We start from the raw sequence: 22,821 nt of genomic DNA, 5'->3' as shown, positions 1-22,821 counted from the left end.
ATTTCGAAAACGATTTCGAAAAATAACTAAACGCAAACAATCACATACTTAAATAAATTTGGCGATTTTCAAATCGTATGCAATTTGATAATCGTGCGATTGTCATCACATGGGCTTAAAAAAGTACCTATAATTAGAATAATTAAATCCAAAGCTATATGAAAATTAATAAAATTGTATTTATTTAAAAAAAGTGGGTTTAAAACTATCTGATTTCAATATTAAATATCTTATATGGGCAATTTCGTGTCGAGTGACCCAAGTCAAAAAATAATTTATGTATAAAACAGTAGTATTAATTTCAATATAATGATTCCAGACCTAAACGCACAAATAGTTTTAAAAATATTGAAAGTTAAGATTTAACTCAAATAAATCTAAATATGTTAAAAATGCAATGTTCATCAAATGAAAGTCGAAATGTACAACTTGAAAAAGTCTTTAAATGCGTATACCTCCTAAACGAATTAAGAGAGAGTCGAAATTTAATATAAAAACATTTTTAATTAAACATATTAGACTTTTTTAAAAATAATGGAAATGGAAGCCGTTAAAAGTTGTTAACATATTCCTAAAATAGTATTTTAATATGACAACTTAGTTTTTAATTTTATATATAATCCTTCCTTATACTTTCTGGTATATATTTAATACACTTCGCCAATTAACAAAACCTTCTTAAATGTTTATTAACAGTTGATTTTTAACACAACACTGTCATATTGTTTTTTATTACTTAAGATTCACAATATTTTAATTACACTATTTTTCTATGAACATTAAATTCAATAACTCATTTTTTACGATGAATAATTAAAACTAAACATGACTGGACAAAACACAAAACATCACTGAACTTAGCAAAATTTCTGCATTATTTATTTTTATTTTTTCGGGTTCACGCTAAAAAATGGCGTATTTATATTTTTTTTGTTTTCGTACTCTTCTTACTATCATCCGGAAGTAACCTAAAAGTATACTTCCAGACGGCGAAAACTAGAAATCAATGTATTTTGTTTTTGTAAAATGTGTGCTCTCGTCTGACAATTGTGCAGAAGTGACTACAATCCACACTTCCAGATGAATAATATACAACATTAATGTGAACACTCTTCAAACTGTCTTCCAGAAGTGACATAAATATACAAATCAAGAAGATACAAATTAGGAAACAATGTATTTTGTTATTGGAAAATGTGTGTTCTCACCCAAATTTCATACAGAAGTCACTAAAACGTATACTTCCAGATGAAAAAAATTCAACAGACATGGTTTTTTGTTTAAGCAAAATGGATGCACTCTTCTAACTATCATCCGGAAGTAACTTAAAAGTCTATTTCTAGAAGACGAAAATTTGAAATCAATGTATTTTGTGTTTGTAAAATGTGCGTTCTCGTCTGACAATCGTCCAGAAGTGTTTCTGGCGTGGCGTCTGGGGTGATGCGCAATAGTTTTCTCTTTTAAATGTTTGAAGGGGTATAGTGAAGTAAAAATTAGTTAGTTAGTTACTAGATTATGAAGAGTCTTGTATAATGCTAAGATAAATTAAATGCTCGTTTAGTACTTTCTAATCTTAAAGTTAGATGTACCAATTCTTCATAACAATATCCTTCTCTCTGTACTGTACTTGGAGTTATGTTATATTTATATTAACAATTTTTACCTTAGGGACATTGGTACCGCATTTCTACTTAACCGGACATTCTTCCTCTTGGACATTACATGCCTTCAAATTATAACAAATACAAACTTATAATGGGACAATGTTCTTAAAATTTAACAATCTATATTAAAACGGATAGAAAACTGCTATATTCGGATTTACCATCGCAGATTTTTTTAAATTGGAATGAATTTCCATTCAAAAACTCAATGATATGTAGAACATATTATATATATTATATGTGGCAAGTATCATTAAAATCGGAGATGGTAAATCCGACTGCTGACCGCTTTCACATGAATTTTCCCCAATAAATCTTTAGCCACTCTTTGTGCATATACGGCAGTGTAGGAATTCTAAAAAAAAGTTGATGTTCTTTGTTTTGGAATGGTGCTTTGTACTCTCGCAGTCCGGAAAAAGACAAAGTGTGTGAAGTTAGCTACGTTTTTTTCAAAAAATGTTAGTTTGGCAAGTTAACATGCATGTTACTCAAATACTGCTAAATTAACAGAATATTGTGAAGTTAGCTACGGAAGTTAGCTACGTTTTCTGTTTTACAATTTTACTAAGTTAAGTTAACAGAGTAAGAGTAAATTTAACAGAATTAACTTTTAGACAAAAAAATAAAATAAAATTTTCTAAATATTTTATTATCCATAACCAAGGTTCCAAAGACATATTCAAAATTTTTAAATTTTGCATAGCATCTTTTTTAATGTTAAACATTAATTAATATATAGAGACATTTTCATAACTGAAAAATCGGACAAAATTGGAATGGTGCTGTTTATATGACCTGAAAATTCGATAGCTATGCCTTTTTTGAAATTTTTTAAAAAAATATTTAATATTATGTCAATTTGTATGTAGTTATATTTTCATAACTGAAAAGTCGGCCAAAAATGGAATAGTGCTGTCTATATGACCTAAAAATTAGATAGCAATGGGTTCAAAGGTCTCAAATCCTTATTTCAAATTTTCGACATCAGTATAGCTTTTTTTTGAAAATTTTTTAAAAAATGTATAATATTATGTCAACTTGTATGTAGATATATTTTCCTAACTGAAAAGTCGGCCAAAAATGGAATGGTGCTATTTGGTGCGTATTGATACTAGTATAGAAATAGTTAAAATATAACAAATATGCAAATTAATCTATGTTCAAAATAAAATTATATAACTTACTGTCGTTGATATATGTTTGTAGATAAGTTTTTTATTACGAATATTACAGGCAAGATAATTAAAAAATTTGTATTTTTCATGTAAAGAGTTTATATATTTAATAATTTGCTCAATCAATCCATTACTTGCGCTAAAGTCTTTATAACTATATTTATGGCTTCCGATGAAAGCATTTTTATATTTCAAATAAAATATTTTCACGGTAAACTGAAATATTTTTTTCTGCATTGTTTACAATTAAATTTTATTAATTAATAATCACTTTGTATAAAAAACCACAAATCACATAGACAAAAATTCACTTCTGACCATCAAAGTTTTAAAATTGAAAGTGAATTCTACGTTTTATGTAAGGTTAAAATAAAAATACTCAAACTATTAAAACAATCTCATTTGTTCTAAGAATTTACCGTTATTTTTTGTTGTAAATATCTCAATGTTTTTTAATATGCAGTTTTCAATACGGACCAGGCATGGAAGATTGAAATTTTGAAGTAGTAGGTATTTTGTTTTAACAAAAATAGTACATTTCAGGGACTAAATAATTTGTAAACATTATTTAAATGATCGGTTAAAACTGAAGAATAAATCAGTTTTATGTATATGAAGTTTTTAAAGTTTGTTTAATAGCAATGCAAAGTACAATTAACTTTCTATCCCTGGTATGAATTCCCTACAGTAAAAAGAAACTAATACATACTCAATATAAGGTACAAATACAAGCAACAACTTCTTGTAAAGTTCTTTAAACTGGAGATCCCCACTACACCATGCAAAGCTTTTCTACAGTTTTTCTTTAAATTTTCTTCATTAAACTCCTTTTAATTTATGATTTTTTTTTAATTTATTAAATACGTGCATACATTTATGTATATTTCTATCAACAGTGTCAATCAAATGATTGGTCAAAACAATGTCCAGGAAATATTAAAAAAAATTGAGCAAAACTAAAATTTTCATTTACGCTACAAATTGTCTACAAGAAATTAAAACATTCACAATATTTGAACACTTTTATATTATTTGTTGTTCAAAGCTAAATATTATTGTTGCAAGTTGAAGTTGCGACACTCATAGTGTTAACTATGCGCGGTTTTTTGATAAGTTAATAAATTTTTATTGGATAAGTTAATAAAGCTTTATTTCAAAATATATTTCGTTAACTTATATTTTAAAACAAAAAGTAGTGTATCGGATAATACACATGACCGACTCCCTTTTCTTAGTTTTTTTTTTTATATTGAGTATTTCTTTCTTTAGTACTCGCACTCTTTCTATAGTTTGAGAGCGAAGTGGAAATTTATTACTTCGCTCTAAAACAGTCATGGGCAAACACATACCACCATGTGTATATTTGTGTGCGTTAAGCAGCAGAGAGATGACTGCACGTTATAACAAAATGGTGGTACACTGAGAAAAGTTTTGAAATTTGTTTCCTATTGCAAATACTTTTTACGACGAGAAAAACTCATGAACTTTTGGGCATTTTAAACAAAAATGGAATAAAGGGAAAGAGTTTTTCATTTAAGAAAAGTAGTAGTATTTTTAAAAAGTAGTATTAAATAAAACTACTGAAATATCATTAAGAAAATCACGACTTTCTATTCGATTTCGAACTTTTAAGGGATATTACCGAGATATTAACTGAACTTAATTTAAAGTTGAACTAATCTATCCAAATCAATGTTTCCTTTATATTCCTTAATACGCAATAAATCACCAATATGTTGATCGGTTAACCTATTCCGCAATTTACTTAAAATCAGTTTCATACTTGAGAATGCCACCTCACAGTTATATGTGTTGTTTTTTTTTTATAAATTTTAAGTCTTGAAATCTGTCATTGTAATTCTTTTTTATGGACTCAACTATTTTGGCGTATTTCTGAATACAATCAAACGTATTAAAATAAAATTCTATGAATATTGATGAAGTTTTCTTAAGATTTGATATACTATTACTTTTTAATTGATTTATTAAGTGATCTAATTTTGTACTAAATTGGTGAATAATTCTATTCAAATGAAATATTTTTATATTTTTACCTTGCAGGCATAAATTAAGGTCATTTAATATCTCGGTAATATCACATAAAAATGCGAAATCTAATAGAAAGTCGGGATTTTCAAGACAATTAGTATGGTGTTTTGTATCTTTATTGGATAAAGTTTTTAAAAATTCGAGTACTTCTTTTCTTAAATGGAAAAGTCTTTCCAAACTTTTGCCTCGACTTAGCCAACGGACTTCGGTATATAAAAGTAAATCACCATAATCCGAATTAAGGTTTTCTAGAAAATCTTTAAATTTTCTGTGTGTCAGAAAATTGTGCCCCCTCTTATTATATTTATTATTTTTACAACAACATCCATTGTATTTTTCATACCCAACTCTTTGAGAAAAGAGCTTGTTGGTGTATGACACAATGGAATGCTGGGCAATTTATTCCATTTTTGTTTAAAATGCCCAAAAGTCCTTTATTTTTGCCTCTCATTACCTTTGATCCATCCGAACATATTGAGGCTAATTTATTTATGTCAGCAAATGCAAAAACATTAACATCTAATGCATCATACAGAACTTGTCCTGTTACATAACCATGAAGTGAAACCACTTCAAACTTCAAACATTTCTTCGAAGCACTCTAAATTTGCATTAACTGTTTTAATACAAATAATTAACTGGCATAGTTTCATGGCATTTTTCTCCAAAACAACTCAAAATATCTGTAGTTAAATTTAAGAAAAAAAAATGCCATCCTCAAATGGGCGACATTGTTTTGCTAACGATAAAGCAACTACATAAGATGCCTTTTTATGAGGCAATGATTTTTTTGGCTATTTAAAGGAAGATTGTTGCAATTATTTGCTGTTGTTTCATTAATTATAAATTTTAAGAAAAACTCTGCTTTTAATTGCAACAACTTTACTTTTCTGTCATGTCCCCTAAGGTCATTTAAGGGTCCATGGCAAGTTTCATAATGCCTTTTGAAAAAAATAAAGCTTTTTTACATATAATTTTATAACATACGACGCATTGTGCCTCACCGTCCATGTTTTCTATAAAAAAGAAATCATTTTCCCAATTTATATCAAACATTTTGCTAGGTGTAATAAAAGAGAAAAAATCATAAGCATAGAAAAATCCGCAACGTGATCTTGCTTCTACAAAAGCTGAACAGCAACTGATTTGATTTTGATCTCTGAGATCGTAACAAAGCAACAAATTTTAGTAAAACACAGCGTCAGCAGAATTTCTTGGCCTATGCACGCGTGCATTAGAATTTCAGTTTTGCTCGTGACTGATCTACATACAAGTTGACATAATATTATACATTTTTAAAAAATTTTCAAAAAAAAACTATACTGATTTCGAAAATTTGAAATACGGATTTGAGACCTTTGGACCCATAGCTATCTAATTTTCAAGTCATATAGACAGCACCATTCCATTTTTGGCCGACTTTTCAGTTATGAAAATATATCTACATACAAGTTGACATAATATTATACATTTTTTAAAAAATTTTCAAAAAAAAGGTATACTGATTTCGAAAATTTGAAATACGGATTTGAGACTTTTGGACCCATAGCTATCAAATTTTCAGGTCATATAAACAGCACCATTCCAGTTTTGGCCGACTTTTCAGTTATGAAAATATAACTACATACAAGTTGACATAATATTAAATATTTTTTTAAAAAATTTCAAAAAAAGGCATAGCTATCGAATTTTCAGGTCATATAAACAGCACCATTCCAATTTTGTCCGATTTTTCAGTTATGAAAATGTCTCTATATATTAATTAATATTTAACATTAAAAAAGATGCTATGCAAAATTTAAAAATTTTGAATTTGTCTTTGGAACCTTGGTTATGGAGAATAAAATATTTAGAAAATTTTATTTTATTTTTTTGTCTAAAAGTTAATTCTGTTAAATTTACTCTTACTCTATTAACTTAACTTAGTAAAATTGCAAAACAGAAAACGTAGCTAACTTCCGTAGCTAACTTCACAATATTCTGTTAATTTAGCAGTATTTGAGTAACATGCATGTTAACTTGCCAAACTAACATTTTTGGAAAAAAAACGTAGCTAACTTCACACACTTAAAAAGGCAGCTGCTCATTGCGACTAAAATATTTTTTTATTAGATTTGTTTTATTTAAAATAAAAATATTTGTTTTTAGTTTAAAACAAGATTTGAAGTATGTATAAGTAAAAGTGGGATTGCTATTCAAGAATATGGTAGCTTTATCTCCCTAATAAATTTCAAATCTCGTTTATTGTCAAATGATTAATCATACTGACATTACGGCAAATTGGCACTAACTTCTATTACTTATACCATGATTTTTATACTTGTTTTCAACTAATTTTCCTAACCTACATTAGAATATTCGAAGCCGAATTCTTAAACTAAGAAAATTTTTTGATTTATACGGGCCTGTCACTTAATTTAATTCCAATCGAATGTGGGTTGATTACTTAGTAAATAAATACATTGATTAAAACTAAAAAACAATAAATTTGAATAAATGTCAATTTGGCTTTGAAGATTTTTAGAAAATTCATTCCGAAAAAGTGATCGTTTTCATTCTTGAAGATGAAAATTGAGAAAAATAACTCTGTGATTCTTTTGAAAATTTCGTATAGACCGACATTGCTCTAGAGAGTGAAGCTGAGATAAGTGGTGTTATATAATAGTTGATAATAGATAATTTGACAGGAATTTAAATAGTTTTTTCTTTGTAAAATTTAAAAAATCTTAGATAGGCTGTTTACGTTTTAAATGATGATATAGTGTATCTAGAAAAAATATGTAATTTTCATTTATTATCTTTTTATAACATACATACTTTTAACGTAAAGTAAGTGTATGTATTGGTGTTATAAATACAGTTGATACATAAAATTATAATAAAATTAATGTCAATTCTTATTAATTTCCCTCCACAGCAACGTCCATAATACTCTGCACATAATAGGGACCTTCATTAACATAAGTACGCAGTTGTATGTTAGTTTGAACATCGAAAGCACTGCTATCGGCCAACAACTTGATGACACTGAATTTTGCATATTTAGCATCTTTGTCAAATTCCACCTTGCGGTCAAGTAAATACTCCAAAAATCCTGCTGTATTTTTAAGTGCCTCAATACCCCATGGGTATAGACACAGAGCACCAATTAAATTAAGCGTAGATATTTTGATGTCAGGGAAGGGATTGCGACAAAAGTCCATTAGAAATTGCATATTATTCGAGCCATCGTTTAGATAATTAAACCAACGTTGTAGTATACAACTACAAAAATATAAAGTGCTAACGTTTCAAAAGAAAAATTATTAAATTTATTTAATATTTACCTAATTTCCGGTGCTACTGCAGATTCAAACGTAAATATATGTTCTAAACTGCTAAATGCACGATTCTTTAAATCTGTCGGCAAATTTCGCAAATAAGAGGAATAGTTTTCAAATACATCTTTCATGGCAGTGCCATAATTCTGTTCCAGCAGAATTACTCCTTGTTGGCTTTGGGTTAAATTTGCTAAAAGTTTTGTAATAATTATGAAAAACATTAAAAAAAAGAATATAGAGCTCTTACCCAATGTATCAAATGCTGCTGGTAAAATAGAAGTATCACTAGAGTTCAAACATTCAAATAGACAACTAATCATATGTGGATATCCCACTATAATCTTTTGTGGTTGTACACTGGATATTTTACCATAGAACTTCATAATGCCTGGAATTAATAGACGATCAAGTGGATTCTGTTCGATTTCTTCAATACGTTTGCCAATTACATCAAAAACTTTTCGTTTTTCCAAATATAGAAGTCCATGATTTTGTTCGGCAAGTAAAACAAGTATTTCCAAGACATTTACTTGTAATAAAATATCATCATTGTCCAGTTCAACCAATGCATGATCTAATATATATTCCACTTTTTCCAATGTGGCAGCTGAACGTTTTCCCAAATTCACAGCCAACTCGTAAACACGACATTTTATAACTTCATTACCTTTGAGAGCATTTAGTAGTGAATCTTTGACAAACTGCTCCTCTAAACGAGCTTCCAATACCAATGTTAATATTGCTAAAGCTGGACTACCCAGTTGTGTCTCAGGTTCTTGCAGAGCTTTTAAAATATGGCGCAAAAGTTCGTCAGAAATGACATCATCTAAGTTTTCGTCTCCAATTTGATTTTGCAATTCCTTTAGAATGGTATTTAAAGCTAGAGCTCTAATGCGGGGTCGTTTGTGCATTAAGGCTCTGTGCAACAAGTGCGGCAAGTCGTTTTGTCTTAAAGTTAAACTTGCCATACATATGGACAATATATCACTGACCAAATCAAGCGGTTCAGCACTAACTGCTGCATCACTTTCTTGGTCGTCTTCCTCTAAGCAGTCATAAATTTCCGAGGAACTCAGTAAGCGGTTTGTAACTTTAGTTTCCAAATTTGGAGTTTCATTAAGCCGACCGCGTATTTCTGCCAATGTAGACAAACGATTTTCTTTTGTTTTGAGACTTTCGAGTTTTTCACAACACCACTCCTCAGTCATGTTTTTCTTTTTTTTTTGTATTTAAAAAATTAAATTTACAAAACTAAACAAATCGTAAACAAATATTTGCAAAATCACTGATTCAGAGCCCTGCGCCTACAAATATTAACGGCGGTGGCGACTGACAACAAATATGTCGGCGGTGACTTAAAATCGACTGCTATTTTTTAACTACGTTTAGTTTTTAAATTATCCACAATTTTAAATATAAACGGAATCCGACAGATCAGAAAGTGTGATTTTGAAAGCAAATATATTGTTTATAACAACAAAACAGAGCAAGCATAAACAATTTTTCAAATTACTTCAAATAATTTATTTGTTTAAAAAGTACATTGAAAACAAAGAAAGTTTGAAATTCTATATTTATTGAAAGAGAAATTTAGTTTTTTTATGTTTCCGTACTTTTTACAAGTACGAAAAGAAAATTCATTAATTTATTTTAGCCAGAAAAGTTCTGGAACAAAGCTAAAATATGTTTATTTTTCTGAATTCTACCATAAAAAAATCGATTTGAAGAACACTAAATTTTTAAAGTTTCAATAAGTGTTAAGATTTTCTTCAAAAGACAAACAGAACATCAATTAAAGGGATAATATTGGCAGCACTAATCAATAAAAAGTCTGTTGGCAACAATTGCTTGATAGTATTGCCATAAACAAAAAGTGAATTCACGAAAATTTTTCCGTTAAACATTTTGTTGTAATAAAAAGTATATTTTTTCCAGAAATTGTTTTAACATAAATGCTGAATAAAGGTAAATAATTTATAAAATGATTTAAAGGCAACATATTGAATTTAAAAAAGCTTTATTGGTATAAAACTAGATTCTTGAACCAGTTTGTACCGGCAGCGCGAAAAATCTCGGTATATCATATATGTATAATTAATGTTTTTTATGTTAAAAGTATAATTTTGAAGTCCCATTACTCTGAAACCAACAAATTTTAGGCTCAAAGGCCTCACATTAAAAGAACTATCAAACTCCGAAAAATTATTGAATAACTTGTTTGTCTAGGGATCTACACCATTTTAAACAGTAAAGCTGAGTTGTAAGTAAGATTATCCATTTGCTATTTAGACAATTCCAATTGAAAATGGGATTTTTCATTTAACATTTAAAAAGATCAATTGAAAATGAGAATTTTCTTTTGTAATTTAGAAACTATCAATTGAATTTGATATATTCCATTGGAAATTTGGAAAAGAACAGTTCAAAATGTGATTTTTTAATTGAAATTCGGAATTCAACAATCAATAATGAGATTTTTCATTGAAATTCAGAAAATTCCAATTGAAAATGAAAATTTTCATTTGAAATTCAGAAAATATCAATTGAAAATGAGATTTTTTAATATATTTAATTAAAAAATCTTGTTTTCAATCGATATTTTCTCAATTTAAATTTAAAATACGCATTTTTAATTGGTCTTTTCTAAATTTCAAATGAAAATTCCCATTTTCAAATGTTCTCCTCTGAATTTCAAATGTAAAATCTTAGTTGATATTTTCTGAATTGAAATGAAAAGTTCTCATATTCAATTGAAAAAGAAAATAAACTATTTAAAATTCCCTAATTTTTGAACTCTAATTGTTAAAAATGTCAAATATTTTGTTCGGTGTACATAAATAAAATTAAAGTTGGCAATGCTGTCTCTCTCTGTTATGAACTATGGTGAATTCTGTTTGACATTTGACTGGCAAAATGGCGTCATTTCACCACAAAACTTTGCGTCGTTGAAAGAGAGTACATAATTTTTGTCGTGTAGATTTTCTGCTAATTTTTTAGAATAAAATGTCTCAAAGGTTTGCTCCTGGACAGCCAGGGCAATCACCAGTGCCTGGACAGCCACGTTATCAACCACCACCACCTCAAGCAGCCGGTATGCGTCCATACGCAGCTGGAACTGGTTTTCCGGTACGTATACGAATACATATGTATTTGATCGATAGTGTGACACAAAAAACTAAAACATTTAATTTTCTATTGTAGCAAAGAGGTTTTCCTCTTCATCCCAGCAACCCTCAAACGGTGCAAGCAAACACAAATTCACCTAGTGGTCCTCCACTTCACCAGCGTGCCTCACAGCCGGGCTTTCAAAGTGGTCTTCGTGGGACTGGCAGCGGTGGTGGTAGTAAACGTTCTGCCGAATCGCGTACTGTTAGCAGTACACAAAACAAAAGTGAATTTTCAGCTGCCAAAAAGAAAAAGAAGTTGGCCGATAAGATATTGCCACAAAAAGTGCGTGATCTGGTACCGGAGTCTCAGGCCTATATGGATTTGTTAACATTCGAACGTAAATTAGATGCAACTATAATGCGAAAACGTTTGGATATACAGGAAGCTCTTAAACGTCCCATGAAACAAAAACGTAAACTGCGCATTTTCATCTCGAATACTTTTTATCCCAGCAAAGAACCTACCAATGATGGTGATGAGGGTTCGGTAGCATCGTGGGAGCTGCGTGTTGAAGGGCGTTTATTGGAGGATGGTAAGGGGGATCCCAATACAAAAATAAAAAGAAAATTTTCATCATTTTTCAAGTCACTTGTCATTGAACTCGACAAGGAGCTCTATGGTCCAGACAACCATTTGGTTGAGTGGCATCGTACACATACGACACAAGAGACCGATGGTTTCCAAGTTAAAAGACCTGGTGATAGAAATGTACGCTGCACCATACTGCTGTTATTGGATTATCAGCCATTACAGTTTAAGCTCGACCCACGTTTGGCTCGTCTGCTGGGTGTACATACACAAACCCGGCCTGTAATTATATCTGCGCTGTGGCAATATATAAAGACACACAAGCTACAGGATGCCCATGAAAGGGAATACATTAATTGTGACAAGTATTTAGAACAAATCTTTGGTTGCCAACGCATGAAATTTGCCGAAATTCCTCAACGCCTAAATCCTCTTTTACATCCTCCAGATCCAATTGTAATTAATCATTTCATAGAAAGTGGGGCCGAGAATAAACAAACGGCTTGTTACGATATCGATGTGGAAGTAGATGATACACTTAAAACCCAAATGAATAACTTCCTAATGAGCACTGCCAGTCAGCAGGAAATTCAAGGTCTGGATGCCAAAATTCACGAAACCGTAGATACAATCAATCAAATGAAAACGAACCGGGAATTCTTCCTTAGCTTTGCTAAAGATCCTCAAACATTCATACAACGTTGGATAGTTAGCCAAACGCGAGATTTAAAGGTGAATTTTTAATGTTTTTTTAATTTTATTGTAATTTAATAATAATTTGTTTTATTTTATTTATAAGGCAATGACTGATGTAGCTGGTAATCCAGAAGAAGAACGTCGTGCTGAATTTTATTATCAGCCTTGGACTCACGAGGCTGTTTCGCGTTATTTCTTCACAAAAGTTAATCAGAAACGTGCCGAACTTGAACAAGCTCTGGGTATAAGAAATGGTTAAAGAATGTGAAAAAGACATTTTATGTTCAATCCTAACTTTCGGTTTAGTTTTTAACACACTTATCTGTCTCATTTAATTATTTTGTGGTATAAGTCAGTTGGACTCATTTAAATATAAAACATAAAATTAAAGCATAGTATTGTATTGTATTGCAACAATGATTTATTTTTCAATTTAATATAAATATTGATTTCTATCTAAATTCAAAAATTTAATAGATGATTCCAAAAGAATAAACATTAATATAATTAAGAAAAAAATACGTTTTGTAATATTTATGTAGGTATTCCATTATCTTTAAATGTATTTTTTAATAGTTAATTGTACTAAAGCCATTTTCTTTTCATATATGGCCGCTGGGGTCAAATTTGGACTGCCATTTGCCACACTTTCGAACACAATTTACAAGTGGATAAAAGTGACTTATGAGAAATTGTACCACGATTGCTACATAAACGACATTTAGGGTGGTTTTAACTTTATTCTAATGGGCATCAGTATGGGGCCCTTTTAAATTTATACAAAAAGATTAAGGTTCCTAGAAGGCTTGCTTGTGCTAAATATTACGTGTATAGAAGCTTCGTTGAGCGTTATAGTCATTCTCTGAGGGGACCTAATATGAAGGCTAGGCGAAACGTTGACCGATATTGCTCATTTTCAATACCAAACAAACAAAATATCTGCTAAATTTCAGTTCGCTAGCTACTTCCATTTGGACTCTATTGTGTTTTCAATGTGGATTTTTTGGTACTTTTTTGTTCCTTAACTGAGTTTTAATTTCAGCATCTATAACAAAGGTGAAGGGTGTAGTTGTTGCAACAACAACTACACAAGGTGAAGGGTATACACAGTAGTGGCCATGAGGTTAGCACATTTGATATCTATTGTATATATATTCATCAAATATTTCCTATAGTTCTTAACATTTTAAACAAATTCTTTTTGATACGTAACACATGTCATTCGAGAATCATGACACATTACATTTTGTTTCGCTTATTTGTTACATACAGGCTTTTTTCCAAAGTAAATTTAACCCCAAATATGTCTGCACATAAATTTAGCACAAAATATAAAAAATTATTAAAATATTAAAAATAAAACAAAATAACCGGGTATTTTTTTTTAAATTCACTTCAAATTTCCTATTTTATAAAATATGTGCACTTTACGATATTATCGTTTCCTCTCCTGAACTTAATCTTCACCAGAAGTCTTTAGAAATTTCATGAAAAAATTTCAACTTATGCCTTAAATTGGCAAAATTCATTGCGATTTATGCTTTTATATGTTGCTCCATGTCATTTTCAATGTTCTTTATTGGATTGGAATCGAGAAATTATACTATACATCGCATATATAGCATTGCACTTTTAGCACGGTCTTTATCGAACAAAACACGCAATTTTACTAAACATTTGTCGTCTGATGTTTTACTAAAGCATTTAAAAGCCTATTTTGATAGTCAATTCCTAATATTTTAAGAAGTTGTTTCGTAACTAGTATACGTTCCATTCAAAGCTCTAAAATACTTCATTAACTATTTCCATTCTCACGAAAGTGAAGGGTACAAAAATCAAGGGTATAACAAAATAGTTTAGAGAGTTTAAAAAAAATCTTGTGAAAATGAGTTGTATAATGAGAGAAATAGATAAAATACAAAAAAATATTAACTTCCAAAATCCACCTTTTTAATTTTTTTGATACCGTTTTATTTAAAATCGTTTAAAATTTCAAAACAAAACGTTGTTGAAAACTTCGTCGGTTTACAGTCGATTTTAAATCAACGCCGCTGTCTCACTTAATGCCCGTCGGCGCAGATCTCTGAACACAGCTGTTCGGCATTTTTTCATTTCTACTTTTAAGGCGTTTTCTGTTTGTTCTTTATAATTAATGGAAAAATATTAATTAATATTTAAATGAAAATGGGTTTTCCATCGATCACCACAATTTTGGGAGTAGCCTTTCTCGGCTACATCGGTCACTCAATGTGGATGATGGCCCAATTGTTTACCACACTCAAGTGTAGTGACATTCCTTGCTACACTTCCTTTCTGACAAATAAACCACGTATGCAAGTAGCTCTATTTACCTCCACCAGTGCAAATCCCATTTCTGCTGAGGTTACTAAACTGGAATCGTTAAAGAATTTCAATTACTGGGAACATTATGAAAAAGACTATGAAATTCAAGTACCGGCAAAGACAAGACGCAATGGCACATTGCACTTACAAGTAGTATTGGCTTTAGAAGGTGAACCATTGGAATGGAAGACACTTAAAAGAGATGGACCCACTGTAATACATAGTTTAAGTATTACCGAGTACATGGTTCCAAAAGCTGAAGCCTTTAATTTATTAGGAGAGAGTGGTAATGTAAGTTTAATTCGAGTTGTTTGTTAGTGATACGCCAAAAAGTTAAAAGATTTAAGAAACAAACTTGTTTATATTCAAATTTTCTTGCAGAAGGACCAACAGAAAGAACCAAAAGCAAAGAAAAATTCAGCTGCATCAGTTAAACCCAAAACTCATATTATGTCTGAAGTACATGTATCTTTGCTTACCGATCTGATCTCATTATCTGCTAAAGATGTTCCACCTGAAATGGCACAGTTGATACATGTCAATCGACATCAACAGATTTTACCCATTTTGAAGACTGATTTTTTTAATATACGCATGAAAAATTTAGTTCCAGTTAATCGTAATATGACCACATTTACTATAACATTTCATTTCCGTCCCATGAGTATTGGTAAATTACGTCTAATGCTTATGATAGAGCATGCAATGAAGATGATGCTTCAAATGGGTTTCACCAAAAACGATATTGAAGAAGTTAAATCAGTACTGTCTGACACTAATCTATATTTTCTTTTGGCCACTATATTTCTTGCCAGTGTTCATGTAAGTACTAAAGAAATTTTAAAGTTAGAAATTTGTTATTAACAATTTTCTTTTACAGACTCTTTTTGATTTTCTTTCCTTTAAAAACGATGTAATATTTTGGCGCCAACGAAAGTCTTATCAAGGTCTCTCAATGCGCACTACACTTTGGCGTTGTTTTTCACAGATCGTTATATTTTTGTACTTGTTGGAGGAGAAAAGCTCTTTATTGGTCTCAATACCAGCGGGAGTTGGAGTTTTAATTGAATTATGGAAATGCAAAAAAATTCTCAAACTAGAAGTCACATTAAGGGGCATACACAAACGTTCAGATGAAGGTGAGGCAAAAGCAATTGGTACCGCAGAATCGAAGACCGAAGAATTCGATAAACAAGGCATGCGCTATCTCAGCTATTTATTGTATCCCTTATGCATTGCTGGTGCAGTGTATTCATTAATTTATCAACCTCATCGTAGTTGGTATTCTTGGACATTGAATTCTCTGGTTAAAGGCGTCTATGCATTCGGTTTCCTCTTTATGCTTCCTCAATTGTTTGTTAACTATAAACTTAAGTCTGTGGCGGATCTGCCATGGCGCGCATTTATGTATAAAGCATTTATAACATTTATTGATGATGTATTTGCCTTTATTATAACTATGCCAACTGCCCACCGTGTTGCATGTCTACGTGATGATGTTGTATTCCTTATATATCTGTATCAACGTTGGCTGTATCCCGTTGACAAGAAACGTCTTGATACTGGCCTTACTATCGAAGAGACGTTGGATAATGAGGATTTGACTCAGCGTCTGATGGAAAATGCAACAGAGACTACTGCCACTACTAGTGTAGAAGATAAAAAACTTAAATAAATAAATGTAGAAGACTTTTTTAATTTTAATAATATTTTAATAAATACATTCCATATTTTAATGTAGACAAATATTTGGTTGTTGTGATTTGATATAAATAAATGCTAAGAATTATGTAATTCTTTAGCTTTAAACAATTCGATTACGTTGAAATATTCAAAATGAAGTTTGAATTTCAATTATTTATTAGGATGGAACTTTTCTGACATTTTCAAGTGGAACATTTTTTTATCTGGAGTCATTTTAAATAAAAAGAACTCTTATCAATAGATTGGTTTAAGACTAAACATTTTATTTTTCAATTAATTCAATGTATACATGAGTTTAGCACATTATATTTGTTTGTGTTTTAAATTAAAAATATTTGTATAAAAAACTTGTATTACATACACATGAATGCAGGATGCAGTTATTACATCCTGCACTAATGTATTTATACGAATTGTTTTATAAACAAACATTATGATTATTTACTAATTAATTTCTAATTACAAATATTTAATACATATAATTAAAATGTTTTGTTTTAACAAAGAAAATAGTAATGAAATGATCATGTATGTTGGCGTATAGTTGAAATGTGTTAAAAAAAAATGTAAAATGTTTTATTAACGACCTTAATCCTTTGGAATAATTTAAATAAAAAGTAAGAAATAGCAAGAGTTTGTTCGTTTTTTTTTTGTGAAAAGTTTCTTAATTTTATAAATATACAAATACATAAGTACATATATAATAAAATAGACAATATTTGTTTTATAATTTAGACGATTTCATTTCGCATAATGTTAATTTTATAATGATTTCATTTTTTTGTGTTAAATAATCTTGTAAAATGTATGATGAGTTTTAGTTTTTCTATTATTAGTTCGTTGATAAATAGAGGAGTGTTTCGTTTCGTGTTTTTTTTTGTTTTAATAAACTTAACAAATAATTATGTACATAATTAAAATATATAAAACAATTGCAAGCGTAGTTGTTGTTTTAGTTATTGATAAATTAAGCTAAACGCTTTTTTCGACTAGGAGATAAAATTTTGAGCATTGTTACTACGGGCGCTTCAAATGACATGGATACCACAAAGGAGAGTAGATAAGAGGCCACCACAAACCCAAAGAACATGACAACCTGTAAAATAGAAAATAATAAAATTATACAAATTACTTATTTTACCTAAAACAACTCTAGTTTAATATGTGGTGAATTTAATAAAATTTGGTAATGATACCAAAATAAAAGCATACTTTTAGGCATAATGATTAAATCTTAAAATTAACAATTCACAATGTTATTTTAATATCAACTAAACGTTAAGATGATTTCCTTTATTAAAAGTAATAATAAACAATTAACTTACCATTGTATCACCACCCAAATGTAAAGGTGAATCCGTATTCAAGGCCATTGAACGTATAACAATGGGATGAACCAAATAGGCACAGTATGTAACTCTAGAGAAGGGATAAAGGCAAGGAGCTGAAAGCAAAGTATTAACAAAACCACCATAACCTGTAGAACAGGCAATAGTAATCCAGGCCAAGGACAAAGCCCACGCCGAATGACTTAGAGAACTGTATAGAGCAGCGGTAAGTTGGGAGAGTTCGGCACGATAAAGACCAAAAACTAAGACGAACAAATTAAGGGATGCCAAAGTCCAGGCAGTAATCACTGTTGGTTTCGATAAACGTATTTTACAACTTGTGCGGAAAAGAATCCAACCTACGGCCATGCCTATTAAATAAGGACCCAAACGAGTCCAAGGTTTATCATAAATTTTATCGAACAAAGCCAAAGGATCATCAGAATCGGGACGATGATTATTGGTAAAGGCAATAATGGCAGTAGTTATCCATGATAGAACAAGGAAAACACACGTTGTAAAAGCTGATAGCTTAAAGTGACGTACAGATACTATCAGAATTATAGCTCCGATTATATAGAATTGTGTATCATTAGCTAAATACCAACTCCACAGCATGCACTGCAATATAAAGTAAATATTTTATTAAACAACTTGAAATCCTTTCTAATTACTTACCATTTGGTCCACTGGGAATAGAGTGTTAATGTAAAGCATATTGCGCCACCAATAATCGGGACATGTTATGTGATCATTAGTGGGAGGATCAAAAATAGAATAAGTGGCCAAATATTTCATTGACACTTGCACCACGCCCAAGACAAACAAATAAGGAGCGGTTAATCTGTAAAAAAAGAACTTTATACATAAAAAATTTCTCATTTTTCTAACCACAACATACCTCATAAAACGGTACATAACCAAGCCGAAAAAGTGTGCTGTACATCTCGTGAATTCATTGGTACCCTTGGCCAGTTTATTTAATTTACCCTTGGCATTTGTGCGGAAATATAGATATGATACCAAACAACCACTGATAAAGAAGAAAGTATCCACACTGAATGGTCCATTTGTAATGGCTTGGAAGAAGAAATTCTTTTCTACATCTTTGCGCAATTCTAAATTATCGGAATATTTAAATATTACAATACAAGTATGGCCCAATATAACCCAGGCCATTGAAAAAGCTCTTAGACCATGTATAGATGGTATAGTATCGGAACCAACATTACGATCACAAATGGCATTGAAATTTGTTATAGCCGAGAAGGATAACAATAGCTCAGAATAAATGCTTAGTTTCTCGGGTTCATGTAAATGTCCTTCTAGATGTTCATCGGATGTACTATTGCTGGTAATAACACCATTTATATTTGTTACAGTATGAGGCAAGTTTAGGACTATATTCAATTCTTTAAGGGATTCTTTTTTCAAGGATTCATTCGTCACCGAATCACTGTAGTCGGAGGAAGCACAACCAATACCCGAAGAAGTTTCACTGTTATTCATCATTTCTTTGTCCTGTTGTCGCAAAGCTTCTCGCAATTGTCTTCTTAAAAACACCTCATACATGGTTCCCGTTAGAATTAAGAGCATTACAATTGTTGATACAATTCTGCAAAGAAAAAAATTCGAAATAATTTTCAATTGTTAGTATGCGTTAATTAGTGCAAAACTTACATTAGTATCCAAAAAGTACGATCTTCAAATATATTAAATTCTCGATCGGTAGGTACTCGTACATCTAATATATTGATTTCCCGTGATTCTATTGATCTATAAGCATTTTTGGCCAATTCTTTAACATCTCCACTAGAGCAAGTTGAGGGCAAACAGACGCCCACATAAACAGTTCGAACCTGGAAAAAGAAAAAAGTTTTGGTACATTGCTTTATATAATTATAAACGATTTCAGATTTTACAGGAGAACAAAGTTTTGGGTATTTTCTACTCAAAACTCTGGAAGGAATTGTTGATGTTTCACAAAGACATAAAATGACACCAGAATCTTTCTCTAATTCGTAACATGTTTATATCAACACTAAATCTGTTGAAACAGCTTTTCATTCACTAGTTGGACACATTTAAGGGTCCTTACTACAAAAAGAGCATTGTCGACATATAAATGTAATTAAAAGCTGCTGACTCAGGAGTACTGAGCAATATTCCATAAGTGTTATGATACGTTTTACATCTTACACTTTTCTGGAGGAAGTGTTCTGTTGTTTTATTATGTCTATAAATAGATTAAGGATATTCTTCTTGCTGACCTGCAAGAAGCATGTATAAACTCTAAATTTATTGATTGCATTTTCAAGGCGGTCAGTAAACCTATGGCGATTCAGCCATTAGATTAACTTTGTCGTCAGACTGAATGCTTGAATTTTTGTATAAATAAAGAACGCTAAAGTATTATATAAATGTTGCGATTAGGTTGATAGGAGGAATTATCTTTATCAAAACCACAGGCCACTCTCGGGCCTGTTGTGCCATTAAAAATTAAAAATTGTATTTTAATAAAAATAATATCACCCCAAGATATTTGGATCTTATTTCAGCCAACGGCTCTCTACATGCTACTTATACTTTCACTGTGTTTTGTTCGTTCGTTAAAAGTGTAAATGATAATGCTAGTTCTTCAATTCCGACGCTTATTTCGAGTTTTCCCAGAGATTGCACTATACGAGTTGTTATAGATGGGATCTCATTAAACAAGTTCAAGATTAATTCAGGGGTACCACAAAGCTCCGTTCTTCCCTTACCCTATTTCTTATCTTTGTAAATGACTTTCTATGTCAAACTTCCAACTCTATCTACTCTTTTGCGGATGACAGCAGTATCTGCCATTCTTATTCATTTAATCATAGGCCAAGCCCTCTAGAGATTGGGGCAATGAGGCGCAATATGAATGAATCGCTTAATCACTTGATAAAACTCTCTAAATGTGGTCGTGTTAACAGAGTCGTTTTTAATGTCCATAAACGCTTGGCAGATACTATTGTTCCATCTTTATATATCGGTGGTGTAAATATTAAGGAATCAGAAACTCTTGATGTGCTGCCCATGAAAATTCAGTGCGATGTCCTCTGGACTAAACACATTTTTTAAGTATCGAAAGAAACATTCAAGTGTCTCGGTTTTTTGAAACGTTGTAAGACATACTTCACTCCATCTGATTTTCTTACTATTTACACCACATATATCCGACCGAAAATGGAATACAACTCTCATGTATGGGCCGGAGCTTCGAAGCCTATTTTGGAGGCCATTTCCTTGCTTGACAGGAGAGGTCGAAGATACTTATCGGTGACAGTTGGGTATCCAACTCTATTGATTCAGTGGAGCATCGTCGCAACGTGTTCTATTGATACTACAATGGAATGTGTTCCTTTAAAATTAGGGAACTTGTTCCCGATACCCGTAACACTTTATTCAAGAACACACCCAATGGTGGTAGATTGGCCAGTGGACTGCACAACACATTACAGGGAAAATTCATTCTTCAGCCGCACCGTTCGTATGTGGAATACACTTCCTGCAGAGGTATTCCCTGCCACTTTCGATATAAGAAGATTTAAATTAAATGTCCACAAACACTATTCCCTTTATCCTCCTTCACACAACCTATTTTCCTAGTCCCAATACAATGCTTCGCATAAGTAGGGGTCATCTCCTGAGTATTGGTCCAAATGAAAAAAAAATTAACTATATGACATGGCCCAACTTAGACCATTAGTCAGACCTCTAGATCTACTTGGGATTTATGTTATGTTAAATGCAAACATTAATGCTATTGTCAGTAATTACAGGACATTTTGTCATGGGAACTAATCCCATATGACTAGATATTTAATAAAATGAACTCTGATATAACTTAGACGAGGATGAGCCAATTCACAACATTTGTCCAGAACAGAATGTATCTTTGTTCCCAACTTTCAGGTATGATAGAGTTATCTGTGATAAACCTTTAACTTCAGCTTTATTAATGAAACCTGGAGGTTTGAATCTGGAAGCAGAAAGTAATACTTAGTGCGGGCTACTGTGACCAATAGGGTATCCTAATATAACCAGTAAATAATTCCTAATAGAACCTGATATGAGTTAACCGAATTAACCCGTTTTTACATTTTTATATTAAATTCAAAGTGAGAGTTACACTTACAACACTTGTTGGATATGTTTCATTCAGGAGCATTTTAATAATATAAAATCCCGGAATAAAAGGTGGATTTTCATTATAGACCGATGTATAAGTTTGCGTATGAGCTTTGGCAAATGGCAGTCCAGAATTTTTGGCAGTTTCTCGACGTATCTGATCCTCTTCATCGTCATCATGATAGACGGCTTTACATAGAGACATTGAACCCATCCAATAGTTGTTGCCATAAAAGAAACCAGAAGCATAATGACCCGAAGCATCATCCACTAAAAAAGAATAAAACAAGGAAGATAAGTTATAAATCTATGTTATTATTAGTATTAGAGTGTTAAATATTTATTTCAGTAATAGTTTTAAATTGCATTAATTTGTAACTAAATACTAACTAAATTTTCTGGAACAATCATATGATTTGCTTAAATAAACCACTAAGACAGAAATAATTTCAAAAGCGAAAACAAAACGTCAAGTCAGCATTGTATTCGTAATGTAATAGTAAAACATTGACTTATTGTTACATAATTGTAATAATTGCATATGGTTAATACTTTAACAGCAATAACAAGAATTACAACAATAAATAAACAACAACAACAATAGTTAACATACTTTGTATTGACTGACGACGATGTTGCTGACTGAAACCACTAGACTAGACTTGAACGATTGTGTCTCTAAATATGC

General features: G+C 31.0%; 4 protein-coding genes across 4 annotated transcripts in view; 2 read left to right on the top strand and 2 right to left on the bottom strand.

Annotated features, from left to right (window-relative positions):
- Positions 1-7,656: 7,656 nt before the first annotated feature.
- LOC111688938 (26S proteasome non-ATPase regulatory subunit 5) lies at positions 7,657-9,527 on the bottom strand. Its single transcript, XM_023451443.2, has 3 exons — positions 8,456-9,527; positions 8,215-8,398; positions 7,657-8,152 (listed from the first exon to the last, which is right to left on the bottom strand). Exons 1-3 carry the CDS (start codon positions 9,414-9,416, stop codon positions 7,789-7,791), a joined length of 1,509 nt encoding a protein of 502 aa, XP_023307211.2. The 5' UTR covers positions 9,417-9,527; the 3' UTR covers positions 7,657-7,788.
- Positions 9,528-11,127: 1,600 nt separating this feature from the next.
- Positions 11,128-13,055, top strand: LOC111688937 (brahma-associated protein of 60 kDa). Its single transcript, XM_023451442.2, has 3 exons — positions 11,128-11,334; positions 11,410-12,636; positions 12,704-13,055. Exons 1-3 carry the CDS (start codon positions 11,212-11,214, stop codon positions 12,857-12,859), a joined length of 1,506 nt encoding a protein of 501 aa, XP_023307210.1. The 5' UTR covers positions 11,128-11,211; the 3' UTR covers positions 12,860-13,055.
- Positions 13,056-14,682: 1,627 nt separating this feature from the next.
- Positions 14,683-16,689, top strand: LOC111688939 (cleft lip and palate transmembrane protein 1-like protein). Its single transcript, XM_023451444.2, has 3 exons — positions 14,683-15,234; positions 15,325-15,765; positions 15,824-16,689. The coding sequence occupies exons 1-3, from the start codon at positions 14,779-14,781 to the stop codon at positions 16,616-16,618; spliced, it is 1,692 nt and encodes a 563-aa protein (XP_023307212.2). The 5' UTR covers positions 14,683-14,778; the 3' UTR covers positions 16,619-16,689.
- A 779-nt stretch (positions 16,690-17,468) lies between these two features.
- The window catches only part of LOC111688936 (nose resistant to fluoxetine protein 6), a 34,425-nt gene continuing 29,072 nt past the window's right edge, over positions 17,469-22,821 (bottom strand). Inside the window, exons 2-7 of the mRNA XM_046945864.1 lie at positions 22,141-22,403; positions 19,656-19,834; positions 18,877-19,590; positions 18,654-18,819; positions 17,973-18,596; positions 17,469-17,743 (exon numbers count right to left, since the gene is read on the bottom strand). Of these exons, the coding sequence (XP_046801820.1) occupies positions 17,615-17,743; positions 17,973-18,596; positions 18,654-18,819; positions 18,877-19,590; positions 19,656-19,834; positions 22,141-22,403 (2,075 nt within the window). The 3' untranslated portion in view covers positions 17,469-17,614. The remainder of the gene's footprint in view (positions 17,744-17,972; positions 18,597-18,653; positions 18,820-18,876; positions 19,591-19,655; positions 19,835-22,140; positions 22,404-22,821) is intronic.

Source organism: Lucilia cuprina, chromosome 3 (genome assembly GCF_022045245.1).
Source record: "Lucilia cuprina isolate Lc7/37 chromosome 3, ASM2204524v1, whole genome shotgun sequence".
In the NCBI taxonomy this organism is placed as follows: Eukaryota; Metazoa; Arthropoda; class Insecta; order Diptera; family Calliphoridae; genus Lucilia; species Lucilia cuprina.
The sequence above is the reverse complement of the archived record's forward strand: the minus strand, read 5'-3'. Positions and strand labels throughout refer to the sequence as shown.